General features: G+C 43.1%; 1 protein-coding gene across 1 annotated transcript in view; it reads left to right on the forward strand.

Annotated features, from left to right (window-relative positions):
* Positions 1 to 27,215, forward strand: part of LOC112219029 (SH3 and multiple ankyrin repeat domains protein 2-like) — a 152,462-nt gene that overhangs the window by 46,075 nt on the left and 79,172 nt on the right. The window contains exons 9-10 of the mRNA XM_042301773.1: positions 999 to 1,065; positions 14,504 to 14,825. Of these exons, the coding sequence (XP_042157707.1) occupies positions 999 to 1,065; positions 14,504 to 14,825 (389 nt within the window). The remainder of the gene's footprint in view (positions 1 to 998; positions 1,066 to 14,503; positions 14,826 to 27,215) is intronic.

Here is a 27,215-nt window from a genome sequence, read left to right on the forward strand (position 1 = left end):
ATTTGTTTATCCACATGAAACCAATTTCATATTTGGGATAGAGATGGAGGGTTCAGTTTATTCAGGATTTCCATGAGTGAGTTAGTCTAGTCATACAACTTTCAGTGACTATACCGTACCCATAGAAATAAAACTTGTTCTGTCTCTATGACTACCTTTCCTTACTGTAATACAGCCTGAGCCTCACATTGCCTCTCCTATTCCACTGACCCAGACCCGTATATAGAGAGCGTTTCGGTCAGATTTTAAAACGAACACCATGTTAACAGAGCGATGTAACAATACAAGAGTGCCTCTGACAGTTCCCTCTGAAATGACCTGCTGTAAACAAGAAAAACAGAGGAATATTACAGAAGTTTTTATTAATTATAATTTGGAATAACGTGTATTCAAGTCTTTACAGTTTTGTGGTGTCAACAAATTGTATATCTTCTTTCACTTCATAAGTATTTTTTTTTTTTAAAGATCAGAAATAAACAGCACAACATGGAAGCTTCAATTATCACGTAGCAAAATGGCTATGGAGGAGGAAGTGGTGCTATCGGAACATTCAGACAGAAACCACATTGGCCAAACTCTCTGTATACAGTATATGACTCCGCACTGACCTGTCTTATGTAAACGTGTCTAAAGGCGGAATCAGTTGGCAGGGTTTACTGGCTGGATATGTGTTGACTGTGGCTGTGGCTCTGCTGCCCTCCACCCACTACACTACAACCTTTACCAGGCTTCTGTTTATAGAGTTATTATTAGTACCTATAAGGATTTCAAGTTGCATTTCATGAAAGTGAGTCATTTTACAATGGGAATTAAGTTATTTTCTGACAAATTTAACTGAGCCACCACATGTTGTGGCCATCAGAGCTGGTAGTCAGGAATTTGCTATAATGAATACCATATCCACCATTGAAGTTGGTCAGATTTTAAAAGCCATTTTGATTGATTTACAAATGTGACTATTATAAATACCTCACTATAAATCTACCATTCTGTTCCAGGTGGCCATCATCGCAGGAAACTTTGAATTGGCAGAATTAATCAAGAACCATAAAGAGACTGATATTGGTAAGTTTCTGAACTCAACATTTCTTTGTTTCTGTGTAGTATAAACTGTGTTAATTTACCAGAAAAAAACTATTGCATTATAGGAAATGGTAAGACAGGTAAACCATTGAGCATAGCAGGTTACCAGGCTAGGAAAGGGTTGCTGGCAAATGTGTTGTATTGAATGTGAGTTAAGTCATGTGCAATTCACTTGCTTTATGAATGATGCACGTTGTAGACCAAAGCGCTTCCACTCTGAATGGGCTATTGTGTTTCCCGGTGGATGGACCTGCTCTGTGCCTCCTCTCTCATCTAAAGACAGTCAGTTCTGCTCCAATCCACACTTAGCCACAGTTCACAATGGAGCTGGCCTACATAGTGGGACTGGGATGAGAACACACACTCACACACACACGTCATACACACACACACACACACACACACACACACACACACACACACACACACACACGCGAGCGCGCACGTCATGGACACACACACACACACACACACGCACGTCATGCACACACACACACACACACACACACACACATACACACACACACGCACACACACACACACGTATGTCATGCACACACACACACAAACACACACACACACACGCACACACACACGCACACACACACACGTACGTCATGCACACACACACACACACACACACACACACACACACACACACACACATGGATTGATCAGCTGTGTTTTGTCATCTGTCTGTCTGCTGCACTGTTCTCTGTCACTCTCATATGTTCTCTGGTATACAGTACAGTACAGCACAGTACAGTACAGTACAGTACAGTTGGCTCTACTCTCATATGTTCTCTGGTATACAGTACAGTACAGCACAGTACAGTACAGTACAGTACAGTACAGTACAGTAGAGTAGGCTCTACTCTCATATGTTCTCTGGTATACAGTACAGTACAGTACAGTAGGCTCTACTCTCATATGTTATCTGGTATACAGTACAGTACAGTACAGTACAGTACAGTACAGTACAGTACAGTAGGCTCTACTCTCATATGTTATCTGGTGTACAGTACAGTACAGTACAGTACAGTCGTGGCCAAAAGTTTTGAGAATGACACAAATATTAATTTCCACAAAGTTTGCTGCTTCAGTGTCTTTAGATATTTTTGTCAGATGTTACTATGGAATACTGAAGTATAATTACAAGTATTTCACAAGTGTCAAAGGCTTTTATTGACAATTAGTTGATGCAAAAAGTCAATATTTGCAGTGTTGACCCTTCTTTTTCAAGACCTCTGAAATCCGCCATGGCATGCTGTCAATTAACTTCTGGGCCACATCCTGACTGATGGCAGCCCATTCTTGCATAATCAATGCTTGAAGTTTGTCAGAATTTGTGGGGTTTTGTTTGTCCACCTGCCTCTTGAGAATTCCTCAATGGGATTAAGGTCTGAGGAGTTTCCTGGCCATTGACCCAAAATATCAATGTTTGTTCCCCGAGCCACTTAGTTATCACTTTTGCCTTATGGCAAGGTGCTCCATCATGCTGGAAAAGGCATTGTTCGTCACCAAACTGTTCCTGGATGGTTGGGAGAAGATGCTCTCAGAGGATGTGTTGGTACCATTCTTTATTCATGGCTGTGTTCTTAGGCAAAATTGTGAGTGAGCCCACTCCCTTGGCTGAGTAGCAACCCCACACATGAATGGTCTCAGGATGCTTTACTGTTGGCATGACACAGGACTGATGGTAGCGCTCACCTTGTCTTCTATGGACAAGCTTTTTTCTGGATGCCCCAAACAATCGGAAAGGGGATTCATCAGAGACAATGACTTTACTCCAGTCCTCAGCAGTCCAATCCCTGTACCTTTTGTAGAATATCAGTCTGTCCCTGATGTTTTTCCTGGAGAGAAGTGGCTTCTTTGCTGCCCTTCTTGACACCAGGCCATCCTCCAAAAGTCTTCTTCTCACTGTGTGTGCCGATGCACTCACACCTGCCTGCTGCCATTCCTGAGCAAGCTCTGTACTGGTGGTGCCCCGATCCCACAGCTGAATCAACTTTAGGAGATGGTCCTGGCGCTTGCTGGACTTTCTTGGGTGCCCTGAAGCCTTCTTCACAACAATTGAACCGCTCTCCTTGAAGTTCTTGATGATCTGATAAATGGTTGATTTAGGTGCAATCTTACTGGCAGCAATATCCTTGCCTGTGAAGCCCTTTTTGTGCAAAGCAATGATGACGGCACGTGTTTCCTTGCAGGTGACCATTGTTGACAGAGGAAGAACAATGATTCCAAGCACCACTCTCCTTTTGAAGCTTCCAGTCTGTTATTCGAACTCAATCAGCATGACAGAGTGATCTCCAGCCTTGTCCTCATCAACACTCGCACCTGTGTTAATGAGAGAATCACTGACATGATGTCAGCTGGTCCTTTTGTGGCAGGGCTGAAATGCAGTGGAATTTTTTTTTTTTTTTGGGGGGGGGGTTCAGTTCATTTGCATGGCAAAGAGGGACTTTGCAATTAATTGCAATTCATCTGATCCCTCTTCATATCATTCTGGAGTATATGCAAATTGCCATTATACAAACTGAGGCAGCAGACTTTGTGAAAATGTATATTTGTGTCATTCTCAAAACTTTTGTCCATGACTGTACATTACAGTAGGCTCTAAGGTGCATGGGATGCAGATTACAATCTTCTCTGTCATCTTTCTATAGATGCCACTTTGTATCTGATGGAATCCTTTTTTTCCTGTGTCCTTAGGCCAAGGGTCCAAGACTGTGACATTATGAACTCTCCTTCTGGCATACAGTCAACTTATTGCTAGTGCCAGCAGTCTTACAATCTTGCAATCTTACCGTACAAGTGTCAGGGGATTTCTGTCTCTTCCTCTCCAAATAGACACTGAGACATAACTCCTTTGTCATGCATTTACAACCCCCAACAGTCCCTTTTCTCTGTCCTCTGTCATCACTTCTTTCTTCATGTTTTGTGACCACATTCTTCTGTAAATAGAAAGGGTGCTGCACACCTATTATTTAATTATTTAATTGTCTTTTTGCATTTGCCCCTTGAGTCATAGTCGGGCTGATTAGCTTCAGTCTGAGAGTGAAGGTCTTTGTGACAGCTAACCTCATTACATTGGTTTATACACGCTTAGAAAAAAAGGTACTATCTAGAACCTAAAAGGGTTCTTCGGCTGTCCCTATAGGGGAAACCTTTGAAGAACCCTTTTTGGTTCCAGGTAGAACCCTTTTGGGTTCAATGTAGAACCCTTTCCACAGAGGCTTCTACATGGAACCCGAAACGGGTCTACCTGGAACCATAAAGGATTCTCCCATGGAGACAGCCGAAGGAACCTTTGGGAACCCTTTTTTTCTAAGAGTGTAACAGAATTTGTATTATATAGTTCAACGTCGTGGCTGCAGTCATGACACATAAACCTACAGCATCTGCCTTGTTCTACAGGCAACTATGTAAATCCTTGTCCCATATAAATCCAGTCGTGGTTGCCATGGTTCCCAGATCCATGTGATATTTGGCTTTCGGGATCTCAGATCTGGTCGGTTCCTCAATGGAAGACCCACGGGTAGGGAGGTAGCCTCTTTATATGGCGTAGATCTATACATTGGTGGTTGTTTTTTTTTCATGATTGTTACTGAAAATGTAGACTCATCAGTGCTGTTTCTTCAGCATCCTTTGTCCTGTGATCCATTATCACTGTTGTATAATCTACTGCATCACTGATCAATGTGGTGACAGCAGTGTTGTTCTGTCATTCTATCTTTATGGATCCATCACTCAGGGTTTGTGGTGCTCAAACAAGATGGTTCATCACTATTTTACCTCTTTGAGATTGATCTACCTCAAGCTGCTCTTTCTTTTCGTTGTGTTTGATTGATTATAACGAGGAGGTTCACCTTTAAAATGTTAAAGCTATTCCTTGGAGAGGAAAGAGGAGGTTGGTGCTTGTCAGGTTGCTATCTAACAATCTGTGTGCCAGAGAAGAGAAGAGGTGGTCCGTGTAGATTCCCCCCATCCACAGTTCCCCCTGCAGCCTACAGTCATTTAGATGTTAGATGTTAGGCTGGTTTGAAGTCATGACGCTTTGTAATTCATCATAGACAGTACATTACAAAGGATCTAGTATAGGGTCATTTTCATATTGCTTTCAGTGGACTGGTTCTTGTATATTTAGACTACTAATGACCACACCAATGGTTTGAGATAAATTCTGAGCAATTAAGAGAATGTTGATGGAAGGAGTAATTCCAAATGCCAATTCAATATGAATTCAATATGTTGTTTTCCCAATGAAAGTCCTAAAGTTATTCCCGAGAGGGAATAGCATTTCATAATATCACAACATGTCTTAATTCTCATCACATTCCAATAGTGTTGTTCTGTAAGTGCTTGGTTACAAATGCTTGGTAAAAACACTACGTATGGGCCATTCCATGCCACTATAGCCCGAAAAATATCTTTGGTATCTCACATTGTTCTGGTAATTCTCACATAGAAACGGAACAGAATGTTTGACACACTTGTATTTTTACAATGTATATATTTTTTTATCATCAGGAAAGTGGCCATTTTAGGCCCATCTTAGACCTGAACATGTCTCCTGTAAGACCCTATGAGCTGTGAACGTACATGATACAGACAACATCATGGTGTTATTAGATACCTTATAGTATTTTCTCAAATATGGAGTATAGCTAGATTCTGAAATACACATTTTCACATTCATTTATTCAACATAATATGAATATGAATTTAAATATGAATAAATAAATATAAATATGAATATCTCAAACTTTCATCATGCTTTTTTTGAAAATGGTTTGTGATAGAAATGTAAAAAGCATGTCAAACATCTTTCCTCCCAATGAAGTTACTATGAGAATTGCCAGAACAATCTGAGATACCAGAAATATTTTCGGCCTATGCTGCCGTGGAATCGCCCACATAATTTCACAACCAACAAGCAACTTGCTAATAACGAATTTAGACTTCCTCGCTAAGGTTGCCTAGCAACACAAAGGGTTTGTTTTCGATACAGCTGTTCCTGTGAAAGCACCGGTTAAAATCCAATCTCTCGCCGAACCTGTTTCCACTGAAATTGATTTATGCATGTTTAATTTGGGTGTTATGTGATTGCAAGCGACACCTCTCTCCACCATGTGTTTGACAGCCACGTATTGAGAATGTGTTCTGCCCTGTCATCTATGGCAATATCATTCATTTGGATTATTATTGAAGTAGTTTTAGATAATACAGTGTTTTAGCAATTTGGTTTATATTAAAATCAGTGTTAATGATAGTAATCAAAGTGGCTGTGGTTTAGTTGAATTCTCCCCATCCATAATGATTATAATATTTGACACATTCTTGCTGAGATCATGTGCTGCTTGTCTCTGGAATGTTGAACCTGGGTGAAGCAACGCTATATCTTGGGAGTTTATTTTCCTTCAGTGCATCTGACTGTCTGTTAGAGTGTTTGTGTGCGAGAGATATATATAGAGGGAGACATAGAGAGAGAGAGGGAGAGAGAGAGAGAGAGGTAGACATATATATATATATATACTGTATATATATATATAGAGAGAGAGCGAGAGAGAGGGAGAGAGAGAGAGAGAGAGAGAGAGAGAAATAGAGACTGAGTGTGAGAGGACGAGAGGGAAATGGAGATGCGTGGAACTGGTGCGTTGTGATCCCAGTCAGTAACAAGCAGTGTGTCTCCCAGCCTTTCCCCCTGCCTGGCTGTCTTTGTCCCTGTCTCCCTGCCTGTCTCCTTGTCTGCCTTTATTCCCACCTTTCTCCCTGGCTGCCAGTCTCCCTCTCCCTGCCTGCTCACTGCCTACCTTTCCCCCCTGCCTCCCTCCCTGTCTCCCTGCTTGTCACCCTGCCTACCTGTCTCCCTGCCTGCCTTTTCCTCTGCCTTCCTGCCTGTCTCCCTGCCTGTTTCGCTGCCTGCCTTTCTCCCTGAATGTCTTCCAGCCTGCCTGCCTGACTCCCTGCCAGCCTCTCCCTGACTGCCTGTCTGTCTCCCTGGTTGCCTGTCTATCTCACTGTCTCCCTGCCTGTCAGTCTATCTGTCTCACTGCCTGTCTGTCTATCTGTTTCCCTGCCTGCCTGCCTGGCTGTCTGTCTGTGTCTCCCTCCCTCCCTGCCTGTCTCCCTCCCTGCCTGTCTCCCTCCTTCCTTCCCTCCCTGTCTGTCTCCCTCCTTCCTTCCCTCCCTCCCTGTCCCTCTGCATGCCTGCCTCCCTGCCTGTCTCCCTGCCTGCCTGCCTGTCTCCCTCCTTCCTTCCCTCCCTGCCTGTCTCCCTCCTTCCTTCCCTCCCTGCCTGTCTCCCTCCTTCCTTCCCTCACTGCCTGGCCCTTTGCCTGCCTGCCTCCCTGCCTGTCTCCCTGCCTGCCTGTCTCCTTCCTTCCCTCCCTGCCTGTCTCCCTCCTTCCTTCCCTCCCTCCTGTCCCTCTGCCTGCCTGCCTTCCCAGCCAATCTCTTTCCCTCCCATTGTCACGCGCTTTACCACTGGAACGACTTGCTGCTGCTTTTTCCCACTACAAAACTCGGATACATTTCATATTCGCTCTTTTTCTATTTATTCATATCTCCACATTTCCCATGAACAATTAAGCAATAAGGAAAAGGGGGAAAATGAAGTCTTTTCTGAATGCCTTGAAGAAAGAAGGTAAGCAGTGATACTTGAGCTAGAGGTTTTTTTTAATGGGTTTTGAAGGCTTCCAGTGTTTTCAGTGGTTACTGATACTTTGTGTGGCATATAGAAACTGAGAGAGTGGATTCTATTGTTTATGCCTTTAGGTTAATCACTGATATCATAGTGTTGTTGTTTCTTACAGGTTATGAGCTTGTTGTTATTGGTTTAATAACAACTGCTAATGAACTAAAAAGTAAATTATTGAATCCATATTAGTTACCGTATCATAACTCCTTTTGTTTATATAAATACTGATGTCTGCTTTCATAACCACTTGAAAAAATCTCAAGAGAATGTTAACAATTTTGGCCCACATTGTAGATATGTGTATACCAGAGAAAATATCAGAGTAGAGCCTACTGTACTGTACTGTACTGTACTGTATATCATAGAACATATGAGAGAAGAGCCTACTCTACTGTACTGTACTGTACTGTATACCAGAGAAAATATCAGAGTAGAGCCTACTGTACTGTACTATACTGTACTGTACTGTGCTGTATATCATAGAACATATGAGAGTAGAGCCTACTGTACTGTACTGTACTGTACTGTATATCATAGAACATATGAGAGTAGAGCCTACTGTACTGTACTGTACTGTACTGTATACCAGATAACATATGAGAATAGAGCCTACTGTACTGTACCGTACTGTACTGTACTGTAATGTACTGTATACCAGATAACATATGAGAGTAGAGCCTACTGTACTGTACTGTACTGTATACCAGATAACATATGAGAGTAAGTCAGTCAGTAGTCTACCAGTCAATAGTCTACCAGTCAATAATCTACCAGTCAATAATCTACCAGTCAATAATCTACCAGTCAATAGTCTACCAGTCAATAATCTAACAGTCAATAATCTACCAGTCAATAATCTACCAGTCTATAGTCTACCAGTCAATAATCTACCAGTCAATAGTCTACCAGTCAATAATCTACCAGTCAATAATCTACCAGTCTATAGTCTACCAGTCAATAATCTACCAGTCAATAGTCTACCAGTCAATAATAATCTACCAGTCAATAGACTACCAGTCAATAATCTACCAGTCAAAAGACTACTAGTTAAATCAAATCAAATGTATTTATATAGCCCTTCTTACATCAGCTGATATCTCAAAGTGCTGTACAGAAACCCAGCCTAAGAAAGGCCAAAACCTAGGAAGAAACCTAGAGAGGAACCAGGCTATGAGGGGTGGCCAGTCCTCTTCTGGCTGTGCTGGGTGGAGATTATAACAGAACATGGCCAAGATGTTTAAATGTCCATAAATGACCAGCATGGTCAAATAATAATAATCACAGTAGTTGTCGAGGGTGCAGCAAGTCAGCATCTCAGGAGTAAATGTCAGTTGGCTTTTCATAGCCGATCATTAAGAGTATCTCTACCGCTCCTGCTGTCTCTAGAGAGTTGAAAACAGCAGGTCTGGGACAGGTAACACATCCGGTGAACAGGTCAGGGTTCCATAGCCGCAGGCAGAACAGTTGAAACTAGAGCAGCAGCACGGCCAGGTGGACTGGGGACAGCAAGGAGTCATCATGCCAGGTAGTCCTGAGGCATGGTCCTAGGGCTCTGGTCCTCCGAGAGAGGGAAAGAGAGAGAGAAAGAGAGAATTAGAGAGAGCATACTTAAGTTCACACAGGACACCGAATAAGACAGGAGAAGTACTCCAGATATAACAGACTGACCCTAGACCCCAGACACATAAACTACTGCAGCATAAATACTGGAGGCTGAGACAGGAGGGGTCAGGAGACACTGTGTCCCCAAATCAAATCAAATCAAATCAAATTTATTTATATAGCCCTTCGTACATCAGCTGATATCTCAAAGTGCTGTACAGAAACCCAGCCTAAAACCACAAACAGCAAGCAATGCAGGTGTAGAAGCACGGTGGCTAGGAAAAACTCCCTAGAAAGGCCAAAACCTAGGAAGAAACCTAGAGAGGAACCAGGCTATGTGGGGTGGCCAGTCCTCTTCTGGCTGTGCCGGGTGGAGATTATAACAGAACATGGCCAAGATGTTCAAATGTTCATAAATGACCAGCATGGTCGAATAATAATAAGGCAGAACAGTTGAAACTGGAGCAGCAGCACAGTCAGGTGGAAGTTGAAACTGGAGCAGCAGCATGGCCAGGTGGACTGGGGACAGCAAGGAGTCATCATGTCAGGTAGTCCTGGGGCATGGTCCTAGGGCTCAGGTCAGTTGAAACTGGAACAGCAGCATGGCCAGGTGGACTGGGGACAGCAAGGAGTCATCATGTCAGGTAGTCCTGGAGCTCAGGTCCTAGGGCTCAGGTCCTCCGAGAGAGAGAAAGAAAGAGAGAAGGAGAGAATTAGAGAACGCACACTTAGATTCACACAGGACACCGAATAGGACAGGAGAAGTACTCCAGATATAACAAACTGACCCCAGCCCCCGACACATAAACTACTGCAGCATAAATACTGGAGGCTGAGACAGGAGGGGTCAGGAGACACTGTGGCCCCATCCGAGGTCACCCCGGACAGGGCCAAACAGGAAGGATATAACCCCACCCACTTTGCCAAAGCACAGCCCCCACACCACTAGAGGGATATCTTCAACCACCAACTTACCATCCTGAGACAAGGCTGAGTATAGCCCACAAAGATCTCCGCCACGGCACAACCCAAGGGGGCGCCAACCCAGACAGGATGACCACAACAGTGAATCAACCCACTCAGGTGACGCACCCCCTCCAGGGACGGCATGAGAGAGCCCCAGTAAGCCAGTGACCCAGCCCCTGTAATAGGGTTAGAGGCAGAGAATCCCAGTGGAAAGAGTGGAACCGGCCAGGCAGAGACAGCAAGGGCGGTTCGTTGCTCCAGAGCCTTTCCGTTCACCTTCACACTCCTGGGCCAGACTACACTCAATCATATGACCCACTGAAGAGATGAGTCTTCAGTAAAGACTTAAAGGTTGAGACCGAGTTTGTGTCTCTGACATGGGTAGGCAGACCGTTCCATAAAAATGGAGCTCTATAGGAGAAAGCCCTGCCTCCAGCTGTTTGCTTAGAAATTCTAGGGACAATTAGGAGGCCTGCGTCTTGTGACCGTAGCGTACGTGTAGGTATGTACGGCAGGACCAAATCAGAGAGATAGGTAGGAGCAAGCCCATGTAATGCTTTGTAGGTTAGCAGTAAAACCTTGAAATCAGCCCTTGCTTTGACAGGAAGCCAGTGTAGAGAGGCTAGCACTGGAGTAATATGATCACATTTTTTGGTTCTAGTCAGGATTCTAGCAGCCGTATTTAGCACTAACTGAAGTTTATTTAGTGCTTTATCCGGGTAGCCGGAAAATAGAGCATTGCAGTAGTCTAACCTAGAAGTGACAAAAGCATGGATTAATTTTTCTGCATCATTTTTGGACAGAAAGTTTCTGATTTTTGCAATGTTACGTAGATGGAAAAAAGATGTCCTTGAAATGGTCTTGATATGTTCTTCAAAAGAGAGATCAGGGTCCAGAGTAACGCCGAGGTCCTTCACAGTTTTATTTGAGACGACTGTACAACCATTAAGATTAATTGTCAGATTCAACAGAATATCTCTTTGTTTCTTGGGACCTAGAACAAGCATCTCTGTTTTGTCCGAGTTTAATAGTAGAAAGTTTGCAGCCATCCACTTCCTTATGTCTGAAACACATGCTTCTAGCGAGGGCAATTTTGGGGCTTCACCATGTTTCATTGAAATGTACAGCTGTGTGTCATCCGCATAGCAGTGAAAGTTTACATTATGTTTTCGAATAACATCCCCAAGAGGTAAAATATATAGTGAGAACAATAGTGGTCCTAAAACGGAACCTTGAGGAACACCGAAATTTACAGTTGATTTGTCAGAGGACAAACCATTCACAGAGACAAACTGATATCTTTCCGACAGATAAGATCTAAACCAGGCCAGAACTTGTCCGTGTAGACCAATTTGGGTTTCCAATCTCTCCAAAAGAATGTGGTGATCGATGGTATCAAAAGCGGCACTAAGGTCTAGGAGCACGAGGACAGATGCAGAGCCTCGATCCGATGCCATTAAAATGTCATTTACCACCTTCACAAGTGCCGTCTCAGTGCTATGATGGGGTCTAAAACCAGACTGAAGCATTTCGTATACATTGTTTGTCTTCAGGAAGGCAGTGAGTTGCTGAGCAACAGCCTTCTCTAAAATTTTGAGAGGAATGGAAGATTCGATATAGGCCGATAGTTTTTATATTTTCTGGGTCAAGGTTTGGCTTTTTCAAGAGAGGCTTTATTACTGCCACTTTTAGTGAGTTTGGTACACATCCAGTGGATAGAGAGCCGTTTATTATGTTCAACATAGGAGGGCCAAGCACAGGAAGCAGCTCTTTCAGTAGTTTAGTTGGAATAGGGTCCAGTATGCAGCTTGAAGGTTTAGAGGCCATGATTATTTTCATCATTGTGTCAAGAGATATAGTACTAAAACACTTGAGCGTCTCTCTTGATCCTAGGTCCTGGCAGAGTTGTGCAGACTCAGGACAACTGAGGTTTGGAGGAATACGCAGGTTTAAAGAAGAGTCCGTAATTTGCTTTCTAATAATCATAATCTTTTCCTCAAAGAAGTTCATGAATTTATCACTGCTAAAGTGAAAGTCATCCTCTCTTGCCGAATGCTGCTTTTTAGTTAGCTTTGCGACAGTATCATAAGGAATTTCGGATTGTTCTTATTTTCCTCAATTAAGTTAGAAAAATAGGATGATCGAGCAGCAGTAAGGGCTCTTCGGTACTGCACGGTACTGTCTTTCCAAGCTAGTCGGAAGACTTCCAGTTTGGTGTGGCGCCATTTCCGTTCCAATTTTCTGGAAGCTTGCTTCAGAGCTCGGGTATTTTCTGTGTACCAGGGAGCTAGTTTCTTATGAGAATTTTTTTTAGTTTTTAGGGGTGCAACTGCATCTAGGGTATTGCGCAAGGTTAAATTGAGATCCTCAGTTAGGTGGTTAACTGATTTTTGTCCTCTGGCGTCCTTGGGTAGGCAGAGGGAGTCTGGAAGGGCATCAAGGAATCTTTGTGTTGTCTGTGAATTTATAGCACGACTTTTGATGTTCCTTGGTTGGGGTCTGAGCAGATTATTTGTTGCAATTGCAAACGTAATAAAATGGTGATACCCCGATGATACCCCCGGACAGGGCCAAATAGGCAGGATATAACCCCACCCACTTTGCCAAAGCACAGCCCCCACACCACTGGAGGTATATCTTCAACCACCATCCTGAGACAAGGCCGAGTATAGCCCACAGTATAGTCTTCCAGTAATGAGTCTACCAGGCAATAGTCTACCAGTCAAAAGGCTACCAGGCAATAGTCTAGCAGTCAAAAGGCTACCAGTCAATAGTTTACCTGTCAAAAGGCTACCAGTCAAAAGCTACCAGTCAAAAGCTACCAGTCAATAGTCTACTAGTCAAAAGACTACCAGTCAATAATCTACCAGTCAGTAGTCTACCAGTTAATAATCTATCAGTCAATAGTCTACCAGTTAATAATCTATCAGTCAATAGTCTACCAGTCAAAAGCTACCAGTCAAAAGGCTACCAGTCAAAGGCTACCAGTCTAAAGGCTACCAGTCAATAGTCTACCAGTCAAAGGCTACCAGTCAAAAGGCTATCAGTCAATAGGCTACCAGTCAATAATCTACCAGTCAAAGGCTACCAGTCAATAATCTACCAGTCAATAGTCTACCAGTCAAAAGTCTACCAGTCAATAGTCTACCAGTCAAAGGCTACCAGTCAATAGTCTACCAGTTCGGCAAGTGCTGCTGGCTGCTGGCTCGTTTTTTCGCTAACATTTGATGAGGGTCCCTGGGTCGCTGGTTTGCCAAAGAGGGGGTCCCTGGGCAAGAAAAGGTTGAAAACCTCTGATGTAGATCCATACATATCACCAATCTTTAATTGGCTATGGCTATGCTGTTGATGATAGGCCATCCAGATATCAGCATTAGTGGGAGAGTCAGGTGGAGAGGGGGTGGGACCTGCCATTGGGGGTTGGACATGTGACCTTTCCTCTCAATGCAGCATGGACCTACTCTATATTATGATGCATTCCATAGGTACAGTCACAGTTTTGAGGGGTTATCACTTTAAATTGTGCTTTTGAGAGTCTTACACACATACTCAGGCCTTTTGGAAGAGGTATTCTTGAGAGGCCTTTTTTATAGAACCTTCTCCTATGACAGTACGGTTGTTTTCTTTTCCAAAGCAGTGTCATCTCTCTCACACAGTGGCCAATCATCTCTGGGTTAAACCCTATATTGCTGTATACAAGCCTCTTATTCCTCCCTGGTATTTAGTAGGCAGCGGAGAAATAAACATCATCATTAATCATGCTTCAGCTGTGTGAACCGAGCACTGCATCAAACGCAGGGGAATTCCACCAAGGCTCTTATTATAGCTTGAGTTGAATAGAAGTTCTCTCCTCCTCCGCCAGGCAGCCAGGCAGCCTGCTCTGAGCCTGTGAGACCAGCTAGTTAGGAGCTCTCATTGCATCTCCACTAAAGCTCAATTATGCTTATTAATACCTCAAGGTTAGAGACTACCTTTGGTTTTCTATTGAACCCAAATAAGAGGTGTGTGTGTGTGTGTGTGTGTGTGTGTGTGTGTGTGTGTTATTCAACCAGCTTATTTTGGAGGAACAATGATGAAATTACAAATTATGTAATATTTCTCCGTGTTGAAACCTGTTCTAATCCCCCCCTCTCCCTCCGTCCCTCCCTTCAGTGCCTTTCAAGGAGGCGCCAGCCCAACCCACCCGGCGCCAGCAGGCCCCACGGAGTACACTAGCTGCTCCACGGTCTATGCTCCTACGCTCCAACAGCGACAACAACCTGAACGTGAACAACCGGTCACCCCTGCCCTCGCCGTGCCACTCTCCCCTTCATAGCCTCTCCCCCCGTCAGCCCCAGCAGCAGCAGATGCCCAGCCCCAATGGAACAGTCAGGACCATGGGGAAGGGGGCTCCCCGCCCTCCCCGTTCACGTTCGCCCTCCCTGGGGCGCCTGGGGGAGGAGACACCCAGACAGATCCCCCAGCGCCAGCCCAGGTCAGTCACCAAACAGAATTTGAATTATACATTGACTCATGAGGGCCCACAACATCTCTTGCGGGTGCCCAAAGCTGAAATCATGGAATTTTTTATGGGGGTCCATAATGACATGATAATTCCCAATCTATTATTTGAACCATGTTACCAACTTTAGGATATACTGATATAGGGTGTCACTTTCCAAAAAGTGCCCTCAATACAGAACCTGCTATTAGGAGTATTTTGGCCCCAAAAATCTGGCCCAAAAGTCCCTGGAGTACATGGCAGCTTGGGGAATAGAGGAAGATTTGTCACACTCACTGAAAGTCTGATCCGTCTTTCATGAAAATGTGGATGGATGGATGTGTATGCATGGATGTGTGTGGATGTTGACCCATGAGATGCTAGACGTGCTCAACCGTCGGTCCAATCAGTCTCTCTTAACCTTTTTATTGCAGTGGGCTAAGTCAGGGTCACACTGAGTGTTTCTTGGTAGCATTAAACAAATCTACTTTGAAACAAAAGTATACACCTCTCACACAGGGTTAAAACAAATAAAACAAAACCGTTGGACACCGGATTTTCGGCATATTTGGTTTATTAATTGTGAAATTATGAAAAATATGAATAACGCTAGGTATTTTGATTGCAGGAAATGGATCTATGTTGTGGGTCTTGGAGTGGACGTTTGTGTTTTAGACAGTTGTCTGGAGGATTGAGAAGGAGGGGAAGGGGAGGGTTTGTTGTGTTGGGATCAGTTGAGGTTGTGCACCCTAATCCCTAAATAGTGATTAGGTGTATATAGGGAATAGGGGACAAATTAGAGCCCCCTCGGTTTATGTGTATGGATTCTGCAACTTCTTTGTGTTGTGTTCCGTCTTTTAGAATAGTGCACATCTGTCATTGTCACCCTAATATACCACCATATTTGAGTAGAGATCAGTTTTGGTCCATGTTAACGACCATTTCTTCCTTTGTATTTAGAGATAGTGTGTGTGTGTGTACTTGTGTACTGTATACTCCTCTGTATGTGTGTGTCGGTGTGTGTGTGTGTGTGTACTTGTGTACTGTATACTCCTCTGTGTGTGTGTGTGTGTGTGTGTGTGTGTGTGTGTGTGTGTGTGTGTGTGTGTGTGTGTGTGTGTGTGTGTGTGTGTGTGTGTGTGTGTGTGTGTGTGTGTGTGTGTGTGAATCTCTTCACCTATCAGGGGGTCTATGGAGAGCACAGCATGCTCAGTAAGTGGGCCATGCCAATTACTCACTGCTAGCGTAAAAGGAAAAAGAAAATTAATCTAAATTGAATCTAAAAATGACAGGAATCACACAAGTGAAACCCTAGAAAATTTGACCTTTTCTCCCCTTTGCTTTCCCTTGTTCAGTTCGTGTTCAGCCCGTGTTCAGCCCTTGTTCAGTCCATGTTCAGCCCTTGTTCAGCCCATGTCCAGCCCTTGTTCACTCCTTGTTCAGCCCTTGTTCACTCCTTGTTCAGTCCGTGTTCAGCTAGGGCAATCAGTCCGTATAATGACTTGTTGTGATTACCTCACATGCCACCTCTCAGTCGGGTGAGCGGGCTTACTGGCGTATGAATACATTATTACTGGCACCATTACTGCTTACTGGTGTATGAATACATTATTACTGGCACCATTACTGCTTACTGGTGTATGAATGCATCATTACTGGCACCATTACTGCTTACTGGTGTATGAATACATTATTACTGGAATCTTACTGGTGTATGAATACATTATTACTGGCACCACTACTGCTTACTGGTGTATGAATACATTATTACTGGAACCTTACTGGCGTATGAATACATTATTACTGGAACCTTACTGGTGTATGAATACATTATTATTGGCACCACTACTGCTTACTGGTGTATGAATACATTATTACTGGCACCACTACTGCTTACTGGTGTATGAATACATTATTACTGGCACCATTACTGCTTACTGGTGTATGAATACATTATTACTGGAACCTTATTGGTGTATGAATACATCATTACTGGCACCTTATTGGTGTATGAATACATTATTACTGGCACCATTACTGCTTACTGGTGTATGAATACATTATTACTGGCACCATTACTGCTTACTGGTGTATGAATACATTATTACTGGAACCTTATTGGTGTATGAATACATCATTACTGGCACCTTATTGGTGTATGAATACATTATTACTGGCACCATTACTGCTTACTGGTGTATGAATACATTATTACTGGAACTTTATTGGTATATGAATACTTTATTACTGGCACGGTTACTGCTTACTCGCGTATGAATACATTATTACTGGAACCTTACCGGCGTATTAATACATTATTACTGGCACTGTTACTGCTTACTGGCGTATGAATACATTATTACTGGAACCTTACCGGCGTATTAATACATTATTACTGGTACCTTATTGGTGTATACATACATTATTACTGGCACTGTTACTGCTTACTGGCATATGAATACATTATTACTGGTACCTTATTGGTGTATGAATACATTATTACTGGTACCTTATTGGTGTATACATACATTATTACTGGCACTGTTACTGCTTCCTGGCATATAAATACAGTATTACTGGCACCTTACTGGCATATTAATACATTATTACTGGCACTGTTACTGGCGTATTAATACATTATTACTGGCACTGTTACTGGAGTGCAGCAGTTAAAATGGGACACTGCTATTTCCTCCCTAGTTACAGGAGTGGTTGCTAAGGCCATTACTACAGTATGGTGCATATGTGTTTCAGCTACTAGCTAGCCTACTCCAAGTATATTAGATAATATCCTCTAACTGCAGACCAACAGCTGTAGTGTATTTCATATGTGATGTGATAATTGATGGTTGCTATTACAGTACTGTTGTCTGGACAAACACGATTCAACCTTGCTCGCTCTATCAAGGCCATGGAAAATAAATGCTTATACTGTCTCAGAAATATACTTGATAATAGACCTCCTCTCAAGGTTTACATACATAACTATCAAACAAAGTTTACAAGTATAGGCCATTTAGTCTATAGTTTTGTTTTTATTTGGATTTCATGTAATTGACATACACAAAATTGTCCAAATTTGTGAAATTAAGTGAACAAAAATATTTTTATCAATAAATTAAAAAGCAAGGCGCACCACCAAGCAGCACCATGAAGATCAAGGAGCTCTCCAAACAGGTCAGGGACAAAGTTGTGGAGAAGTACAGAACAGGGTTGGGTTCTTAAAAAATATCCGTAACTTTGAACATCCCACGGAGCACCAATAAATCCATTATTAAAAAATGGAAAGAATATGGCACCACAACAAACCTGCCAGGAAAGGGCCGCCCACCAAAACTCACAGACCAGGCAAGGATGGCACCAATCAGAGAGGCAACAAAGAGACTAAAGATAACCCTGAAGGAGCTGCAAAGCTCCACAGAGGAGACTGGATTATCTGTCCACTTTAAGCCGTACACTCCACAGAGCTGGGCTTTAGGGAAGAGTGGCCAGAAAAAAAGCCATTGCTTAAAGAAAAAAATAAGCAAACACTACCAAACATATGGAAGAAGGTACTCTGGTCAGATGAGTCTAAAATTGAGCTTTTTGGCCATCAAGGGAAACTCTATGTCTTGCGCAAACCCAACACCTCTCATCACCCCGAAAATACCATCCCCACAGTGAAGCATGGTGGTGGCAGCATCATGATGTGGGGATGTTTTCCATCGGCAGGGACTGGGAAACTGGTCAGAATTGAAGGAATGATGGATGGCGCTAAATACAGGGAAAGTCTTGAGGGAAACTTGTTTCAATCTTCCAGAGATTTGAGTCTGGGATGGAGTTTCACCTTCCAGCAGGACAATGACCCTAAGCATACTGCTGAAGCAACACTTGAGTGATTTAAGGGGAAACATTTAAATGTCTTGGAATGGCCTAGTCAAAGCCAAGACCTCAATCCAATTGAGAATATGTGGTATGACTTAAAGATTGCTGTACACCAGCGGAACCCATCCAACTTGAAGGAGCTGGAGCAGTTTTGCCTTGAAGAATGGGCAAAAATGCCAGTGGCTAGATGTGCCAAGCTTATGGAGACATACCCCATTGGCGATGTCCTACCCACAGCAACTATTAAAACATTCCACAACCAGAAACCATGGATTGATGGCAGCATTCACACGAAACTTAAAGCGCGAACACCTGCTTTTAACCAGTGCAAGTTGACTGGAAACATGCCCGAATACAAAAAGTGTAGCTATTCCCTCCACAAGGCAATCAAACAGGCTAAGCGTCAGTATAGAGACAAAGTAGAGTCGCAATTCAACGGCTCAGACACAAGAGGTATGTGGCAGGGTCTACAGTCAATCACAGATTACAAAAAGAAAACCAGCCCCGTCGCGATCCAGGATGTCTTGCTCCCAGACAGACTAAACAACTTCTTTGCTCGCTTTGAGGACAATACAGTGCCACTGACACGGCCCGCTACCAAAACCTGCGGACTCTCCTTCACTGCAGCCGACGTGAGTAAAACATTTAAACGTGTTAACCCTCGCAAAGCTGCAGGCCCAGACGGTATCCCCAGCTGCGTCCTCAGAGCATGCGCAGATCAGCTGGCTGGTGTTTTTACAGACATATTCAATCAATCCTTATCCCAGTCTGCTGTTCCCACATGCTTCAAGAGGGCCATCATTGTTCCTGTTCCCAAGAAAGCTAAGGTAACAGAGCTAAACGACTACCGCCCCGTAGCACTCACTTCCTTCATTATGAAGTGCTCTGAGAGACTAGTCAAGGACCATATCACCTCCACCCTACCTGACACCCTAGACCCACTCCAATTTGCTTACCGCCCCAATAGGTCCACAGATGACGCAATCGCAACCACACTGCACACTGCCCTAACCCATCTGGACAAGAGGAAAACCTATGTGAGAATACTGTTCATCGACTACAGCTCATCATTTAACACCATATTACCCTCCAAATTCGTCATCAAGCTCGAGACCCTGGGTCTCGACCCCGCCCTGTGCAACTGGGTACTGGACTTCCTGGCGGGCCGTCCCCAGGTGGTGAGGGTGGGTAACACCATCTCCACCCCACTGATCCTCAACTCTGGGGCCCCACAAGGGTGCGTTCTGAGCCCTCTCCTGTACTTCCTGTTCACCCACGACTGCGTGGCCATGCACGCCTCCAACTCAATCATCAAGTTTGCAGACGACACTACAGTGGTAGGTTTGATTACCAACAACGACGAGACGGCCTACAGGGAGGAGGTGAGGGCCCTCGGAGTGTGGTGTCAGGAAAAACAGCTTCTATCTCAAGGCCATCAGACTGTTAAACAGCCACCACTAACATTGAGTACATGTAAAAAAAATGTATCACTAGCCACTTTAAACAGTGCCACTTAATATAATGTTTACATACCCTACATTACTCATCTCATATGTATCTACTGCATCTTGCCTATGCCGTTCTGTACCATCACTCATTCATATATCTTTATGTACATATTCTTCATCCCTTTACACTTGTGTGTATAAGGTAGCTGTTGTGAAATAGTTAGGTTAGATTACTCGTTGGTTAGCACACTCGCATTAACATCTGCTAACCATGTGTATGTGACAAATACAATTTGATTTGATTTGATATGATTAGGTTTATGCATTCATAGCCTATGAAGTGTGTAGCGTATACAGTAAGGTGGATTAAACTCTCAACATTTGATGCTATAGATACACAAAAACATAATGTAATGTAAATGCCAGTATTGTTGGATGAGAACCTATAGTGCTTCACACACAGTGGGAGCTAAAGCAGAGGATATATGCTATGCAATGTTATGCTCGGTAGTTAGCATGAGGGATGACTTTGACTGTGACTTTGACATAAACTCTAGTGATTTCCATAGTAGGCTACCTTGTACCTACTTACAGTTAAACAGCTAGGTACCTACAGTGATGCTACAGTATGCTAGGTAGTTAGCATGAGGGATGCAGAGTATGCTATGCTAGGTAGTTAGCATGAGGGATGCAGAGTATGCTATGCTAGGTAGTTAGCATGATGGAAGCAGAGTATGCTATGCTAGGTAGTTAGCATGAGGGATGCAGAGTATGCTATGTTAGGTAGTTAGCATGAGGGAAGCAGAGTGTGCTATGCTAGTTAGTTAGCATGAGGGATGCAGATTATGCTATGCTAGGTAGTTAGCATGAGGGATGCAGATTATGCTATGCTAGGTAGTTAGCATGAGGGAAGCAGAGTATTCTATGCTACGTAGTTAGCATTAGGGATGCCTTTGGCTGTGACTTTGACAGAGTCTCCATGGAGGCTTATTAATGAGGCAGTAGCCACTGAGGGCATGTGGAGCTGCTCTTCTCCTCTCCTCTGGCCCAGTTTCTCGGTCTCTGCTGCTTTGTTGGGGCTGCATTGATAAGCAAAAATATATAGTAGTATACTAGTAACCATAGCAGATCCCTTTTTGGATCTATTTAAACCTTTTTTTGAAGGTTCTATAAAGAACCATTCTCATAAGTATCTAAATGTAACCTATATGGTGCTATAAAAACCCTTTAATGTTCTATAAAGAGGCATTAAAAACAGTTATAGCACCAAAAAAAGGTTCCGCTATTGTTTATAACCCTATATAGAACCCTTTATGGCTCTTTGTAGAACCTTTATGGAGAAAGGTTATTTACAGAACCATTCTCAATCTCAAAGGTTCTTTGTAGATTCTTTTGAAGAACCATACATGTTTTTTTTTATATTGGTTAGCCATATTATATTGTTAAAATTCCATAGGTTTTATTATTGTGTTTATTAACTATCGGGAATCAAGGTAAGACCCAAATGCGGACTGAGTGAAGTAACAATGTTTATTGTAACAGGGGCGGGCAAATGACAGGTCAAGGGAGGCAGGGGTTGGTAATCCAGAGGTGGAGCAAAGGTACAGGATGGGAGGCAGGCTCAGGTCAGGGACGGGCAGAGTGGTCAGGTAGGTGGGTACAGGGTTAGGACAGGCAAGGGTCAAAAACCAGGAGGATGAGAAAAACAGGACCTGAGACAAAATGCTGGTAGGCTTGAACAAACAAGACGAACTGGCACAGACAGACAGAAAACACAGGTATAAATGCCCAGAGGATAAGTGGTGAAGATGGGCGACACCTGGAGGGGGGTGGAGACTAGGTGAAACAGATCAAGGCGTGACATTAACTAGTTGAATCAGGTGTGCTAGCTCCAGAACAGCTGAGGAGAGAATTGAGAACCACTTCTCAATTGACACAAGGTCATACGTCTTTCACAAGACACCTTCACTGGCCATAGTAATATACAGTATAACAAACCACACCCCAAAACATTCTAATGAGCGGCCACTCCTAGTTTAATTATCACTAAAAGAGTAAATAACCCTTTTGTGAACTCCAAAGAAGGGCTCAAAGGGTTCTTTGAGTCATTATGGTTCCATATTTAACCATCAGTCTTCCCAAACAATCCTTGGGGAACTCTCTTTTCTTTGTGTGTACAGCAAAAATGTAAATGCATAGCCTATCTATTTACTAGGGTACTAGGCCCAATTAAATGAGAGATGGTAATTTATTGTATGACGACATCAGGAATGCATCTCAGAATGAAAAGGTGAGAAACTTATTCTGCAATGGTAATGAAAATAGATGAATGTCTAATTAATTTAGATTCCAATAGCAAAATAGATTAATGTCTAATTAATTTAGATTCCAATAACAAAATAGATTAACGTCTAATTAATTTAGATTCCAAGAACAAAATAGATTAATGTCTAATTCATTTAGATTCCAATAACAAAATAGATTAATGTCTAATTAATTTAGATTCCAATAACAAAATACATAGATTTGTGCTTTTCTCACTAACAGCAAAATGGCGCCATCTTGTTATCATGTTTTCCTTTATAAAAATATTATTTTATGAATAAGCACGTCGTCATATCATCCATTTGCACAACGTACTTACTTACCCACTTGCAATGTATTTCAGAAGAACAGAATATGAGTTGGCCTACTGTATGTTAGTTATCTGGCCATGCTTTATGCCAGGTATTTCCAAACTGGGCTACGCGCAATAAAAATGTGATTCACATTTAAAAAAATAAAATACATTTTTGTGAAATAAAACGTTTTATTATTTATTTATTTTATTCACATTTTCCAACAGTCCATCTATATTTTCCAACTGAGCTATACATTTGGGTGAGGTTTTTTTCTTGCCTGACTTGCCTCGTTTCACTGCCAAAAATAAAGTTAAACCATCTAGTGTTCAGCGAAATAACAACACAATGTCAAATACAGGTAACCTAGTCATATAATGAACATCCAGTCATATTAACAGGTACTCTCTCGTGGGAATTCCACTAACGGTCCGTATGTAGCCAAACGTAGCTGCTGCTCATTCCGTTTGCTCCAAAATGTATTAATGGTTAAAAAAAGTAAGGCCTGCATCCATAGAGACACATACCAGCTCTACTGGTAGTACTGCTACTACCGGCAGTACTACACCTGCACCTATCGATGACAGAAGTTGTTCTGCATCCATAGAGACACATACCAGCTCTACTGGTAGTACTGCTACTACCGGCAGTACTACACCTGCACCTGTCAACGACACAAGTTGTTCTGCATCCATAGAGACACATACCAGCTCTACTGGTAGTACTGCTACTACCGGCAGTACTACACCTGCACCTATCGATGACAAGTTATTCTGCTTCCACGAGCACATCCAATGCTAGCATCGGTAATTCTACATTTGTTGTTAGCCCAGCTAGCATAGACACTAACTGTTGTGAATCTGATGCAGCCGAAGAGCTACTGCCCCCTTACCCGGGAAAGCACCGAACAACAGACAGGGATGTTGGACCATCAAAGAGATGCAAATATGATGATAACTACGTTGATTTGGGGTTCACTTATATTGGGAGTAGTGCCTTTTCTCAGCCACAGTGTGTTATATGTGCAAAAATACAATCTCACAACTTGATGAAACCTTCACTCTTGCACAGACATTTAGAAACAAAAGATGGCAATTTGAAAAATAAGCCACAGGAGTTTTTGGAGCGAGAATTAAGATTACTTTGAGTAGTAAGACATGTATAAAAGTAACAGATACCATTAATAATAAGGGGCTAGAATAATCTTATATGGTGAGCTATCGATTGGCTTGCACATGCAAGCCCCATACTATTGTGGAGGACTTCATTCTTCCTGCTGCCACGGATATGTCTGGGGCAATGCTGGGGGAAAAGGCCCAAAAAACTATACTGACAATGTCTTCATCAAACAACGTTGTTTTACAACGCATCGGTGACAGGAGATGTTTTGAAACAATTACTGCTTCGCATACAAGCCAGTGAATTCTATGCATTACAGCTGGAAGAGTCAACAGACGTGGCGGGCCTGGCACAGCTCCTGGTATATGTCTGTTACGTTTATGGGGGGTCAATTAAGGAAGACATCCTCTTCTGCAAACCACTGGAAACCAGGACAACATGAGAAGATACTTTTAAAGTACTGTACAGCTTTGTAACATCAAATGGACTTTAGTGGTCAAGATGTGTTGGTATCTGAACTGATGGCGCAAAAGCCATGACAGGGAGACATAGTGGAGTGGTAACGCGCGCGCAAGCAGTTGCTCCCGATACCACTTGGGTACACTGCAGCATCCACCGAGATGGATGACACAAACAACTGGATTTGTTATCCCTTTCATGCCCTGCCTCCAGTCCACTTACCGATATCTGAACAAGGCAACAAGCGAAATTGCAACTAGCGGTTCTGTGAAAATTTAATTTAATCAGAAGCCACTGCCAGATTTGTGGATAGGGCTGTGCTCAGAGTATCCTGCCTTGGCAAATTGTGCTGTTAAGACACAGATGCCCTTTGCAACCATGTACCTATGTGAGAGTGGATTCTCGGCGCTCACTAGCATGAAAACTAAATACAGGCACAGACTGTGTGTGGGAAAAAGACTGAGACTCTCTCCAGGGGCGGCAGGGTAGCCTAGTGGTTAGAGCGTTGGACTAGTAACTGGAAGGTTGCAAGTTCAAACCCCCGAGCTGACAAGGTACAAATCTGTCGTTCTGCCCCTGAACAGGCAGTTAGGCAGTCATTGAAAATAAGAATTTGTTCTTAACTGACTTGCCTAGTTAAATAAATAAAACAAATTTAAAAAAATATATAACCCAACACCGCAGAGTTATGTGCATCCTTTCAAGCACACCCTTCTCATTAACCTGTGGTGAGTTATTCACATTTTTTATGAACAAATAAGGTTTTATATGTAAGATGGCTAACTAAATAGCAAAATGATTGATTATTATTATTTTATTATTTGTGCCCTGGTCCTGTAAGAGCTCTTTGTCACTTCCCATGAGCCTTTGTGGGTTGTGACAAACTCACCCTCATTCTTATGTGTAATAAATGTATTGTATAGTGTTTGTGTGTGGCAGGCTTTCAATGATGGCAAAAAACAACATTTGAGAGTGCGCTGACCCTGGTGATAAAAGAGGTACACAGGTTGAATGTTTGAAGGGGTACGGGACTATGACAAGTTTGGGAACCACTGTTCTATGCCATAGGCTGTAGGCTTGTTCATTTAAATGACACAATATTATTGTAAGTCCTGTGCCATTATTTTACTTTATATGACTTAATAGTAAGAAGAATATACACTGCTCAAAAAAAATAAAGGGAACACTTAAACAACATAATGTAACTCCAAGTTAATCACACTTCTGTGAAATCAAACTGTCCACTTAGGAAGCAACACTGATTGACAATACATTTCACATGCTGTTGTGCAAATGGAATAGACAACAGGTGGAAATTATAGGCAATTAGCAAGACACCCCCAATAAAGGAGTGGTTCTGCAGGTGGTGACCACAGACCACTTCTCAGTTCCTATGCTTCCTGGCTGATGTTTTGGTCACTTTTGAATGCTGGCGGTGCTTTCACTCTAGTGGTAGCATGAGACGACCCACACAAGTGGCTCAGGTAGTGCAGCTCATCCATGTTGGCACATCAATGCGAGCTGTGGCAAGAAGGTTTGCTGTGTCTGTCAGCGTAGTGTCCAGAGCATGGAGGCGCTACCAGGAGACAGGCCAGTACATCAGGAGACGTGGAGGAGGCCGTAGGAGGGCAACAACCCAGCAGCAGGACCGCTACCTCCGCCTTTGTGCAAGGAGGAGCAGGAGGAGCACTGCCAGAGCCCTGCAAAATGACCTCCAGCAGGCCACAAATGTGCATGTGTCTGCTCAAACGGTCAGAAACAGACTCCGTGAGGGTGGTATGAGGGCCCGACATCCACAGGTGGGGGTTGAGCTTACAGCCCAACACCGTGCAGGACGTTTGGCATTTGCCAGAGAACACCAAGATTGGCAAATTCGCCACTGGCGCCCTGTGCTCTTCACAGATGAAAGCAGGTTCACACTGAGCACATGTGACAGACGTGACAGAGTCTGGAGATGCCGTGGAGAACGTTCTGCTGCCTGCAACATCCTCCAGGATGACCGGTTTGGCGGTGGGTCATGGTTGGCCCTGGGTTCCTCCTAATGCAAGACAATGCTAGACCTTATGTGGCTGGAGTGTGTCAGCAGTTCCTGCAAGAGGAAGGCATTGATGCTATGGACTGGACCGCCCGTTCCCCAGACCTGAATCCAATTGAGCACATCTGGGACATCATGTCTCGCTCCATCCACCAAAGCCACGTTGCACCACAGACTGTCCAGGAGTTGGCGGATGCTTTAGTCCAGGTCTGGGAGGAGATCCCTCAAGAGACCATCCACCACCTCATCAGGAGCATGCCCAGGCATTGTAGGGAGGTCATACAGGCACGTGGAGGCCACACACACACTACTGAGCCTAATTTTGACTTGTTTTAAGGACTACATCAAAGTTGGATCAGCCTGTAGTGTGGTTTTCCACTTTAATTTTGAGTGTGACTCTAAATCCAGACCTCCCATGGGTTGATAAATTTGATTTCCATTGATAATTTTTGTGTGATTTTGTTGTCAGCACATTCAACTATGTAAAGAAAAAAGTATTTAATAAGAATATTTCATTCATTCAGATCTAGGATGTGTTATTTTAGTGTTCCCTTTATTTTTTTGAGCAGTGTAGTTAAATTTAGCTGAATAAAATAGAAAGGATATTTTTCCTATTATGGAGCGAGTGTGCATGTGTATTGGCTATGTTGAGCGTAAATGTTATCATTTGAAACAGGTCCTATATGCTAGATTTGGAGTTATTTGGCAACTCCAGTTGTGAATGATATGAACCTTAAAATGTCTTAGAAATCAAAACATATGGGCTAGTGATGATTTGAGAAAGTTGCGAAAAAAAGCTTAGCTCTGTTTCTTGCCTCAGGCTGCACAGATGTTCTCTCAT

The sequence above is a fragment of the Oncorhynchus tshawytscha genome, linkage group LG19, assembly GCF_018296145.1.
Source record: "Oncorhynchus tshawytscha isolate Ot180627B linkage group LG19, Otsh_v2.0, whole genome shotgun sequence".
Lineage (NCBI taxonomy): Eukaryota > Metazoa > Chordata > Actinopteri > Salmoniformes > Salmonidae > Oncorhynchus > Oncorhynchus tshawytscha.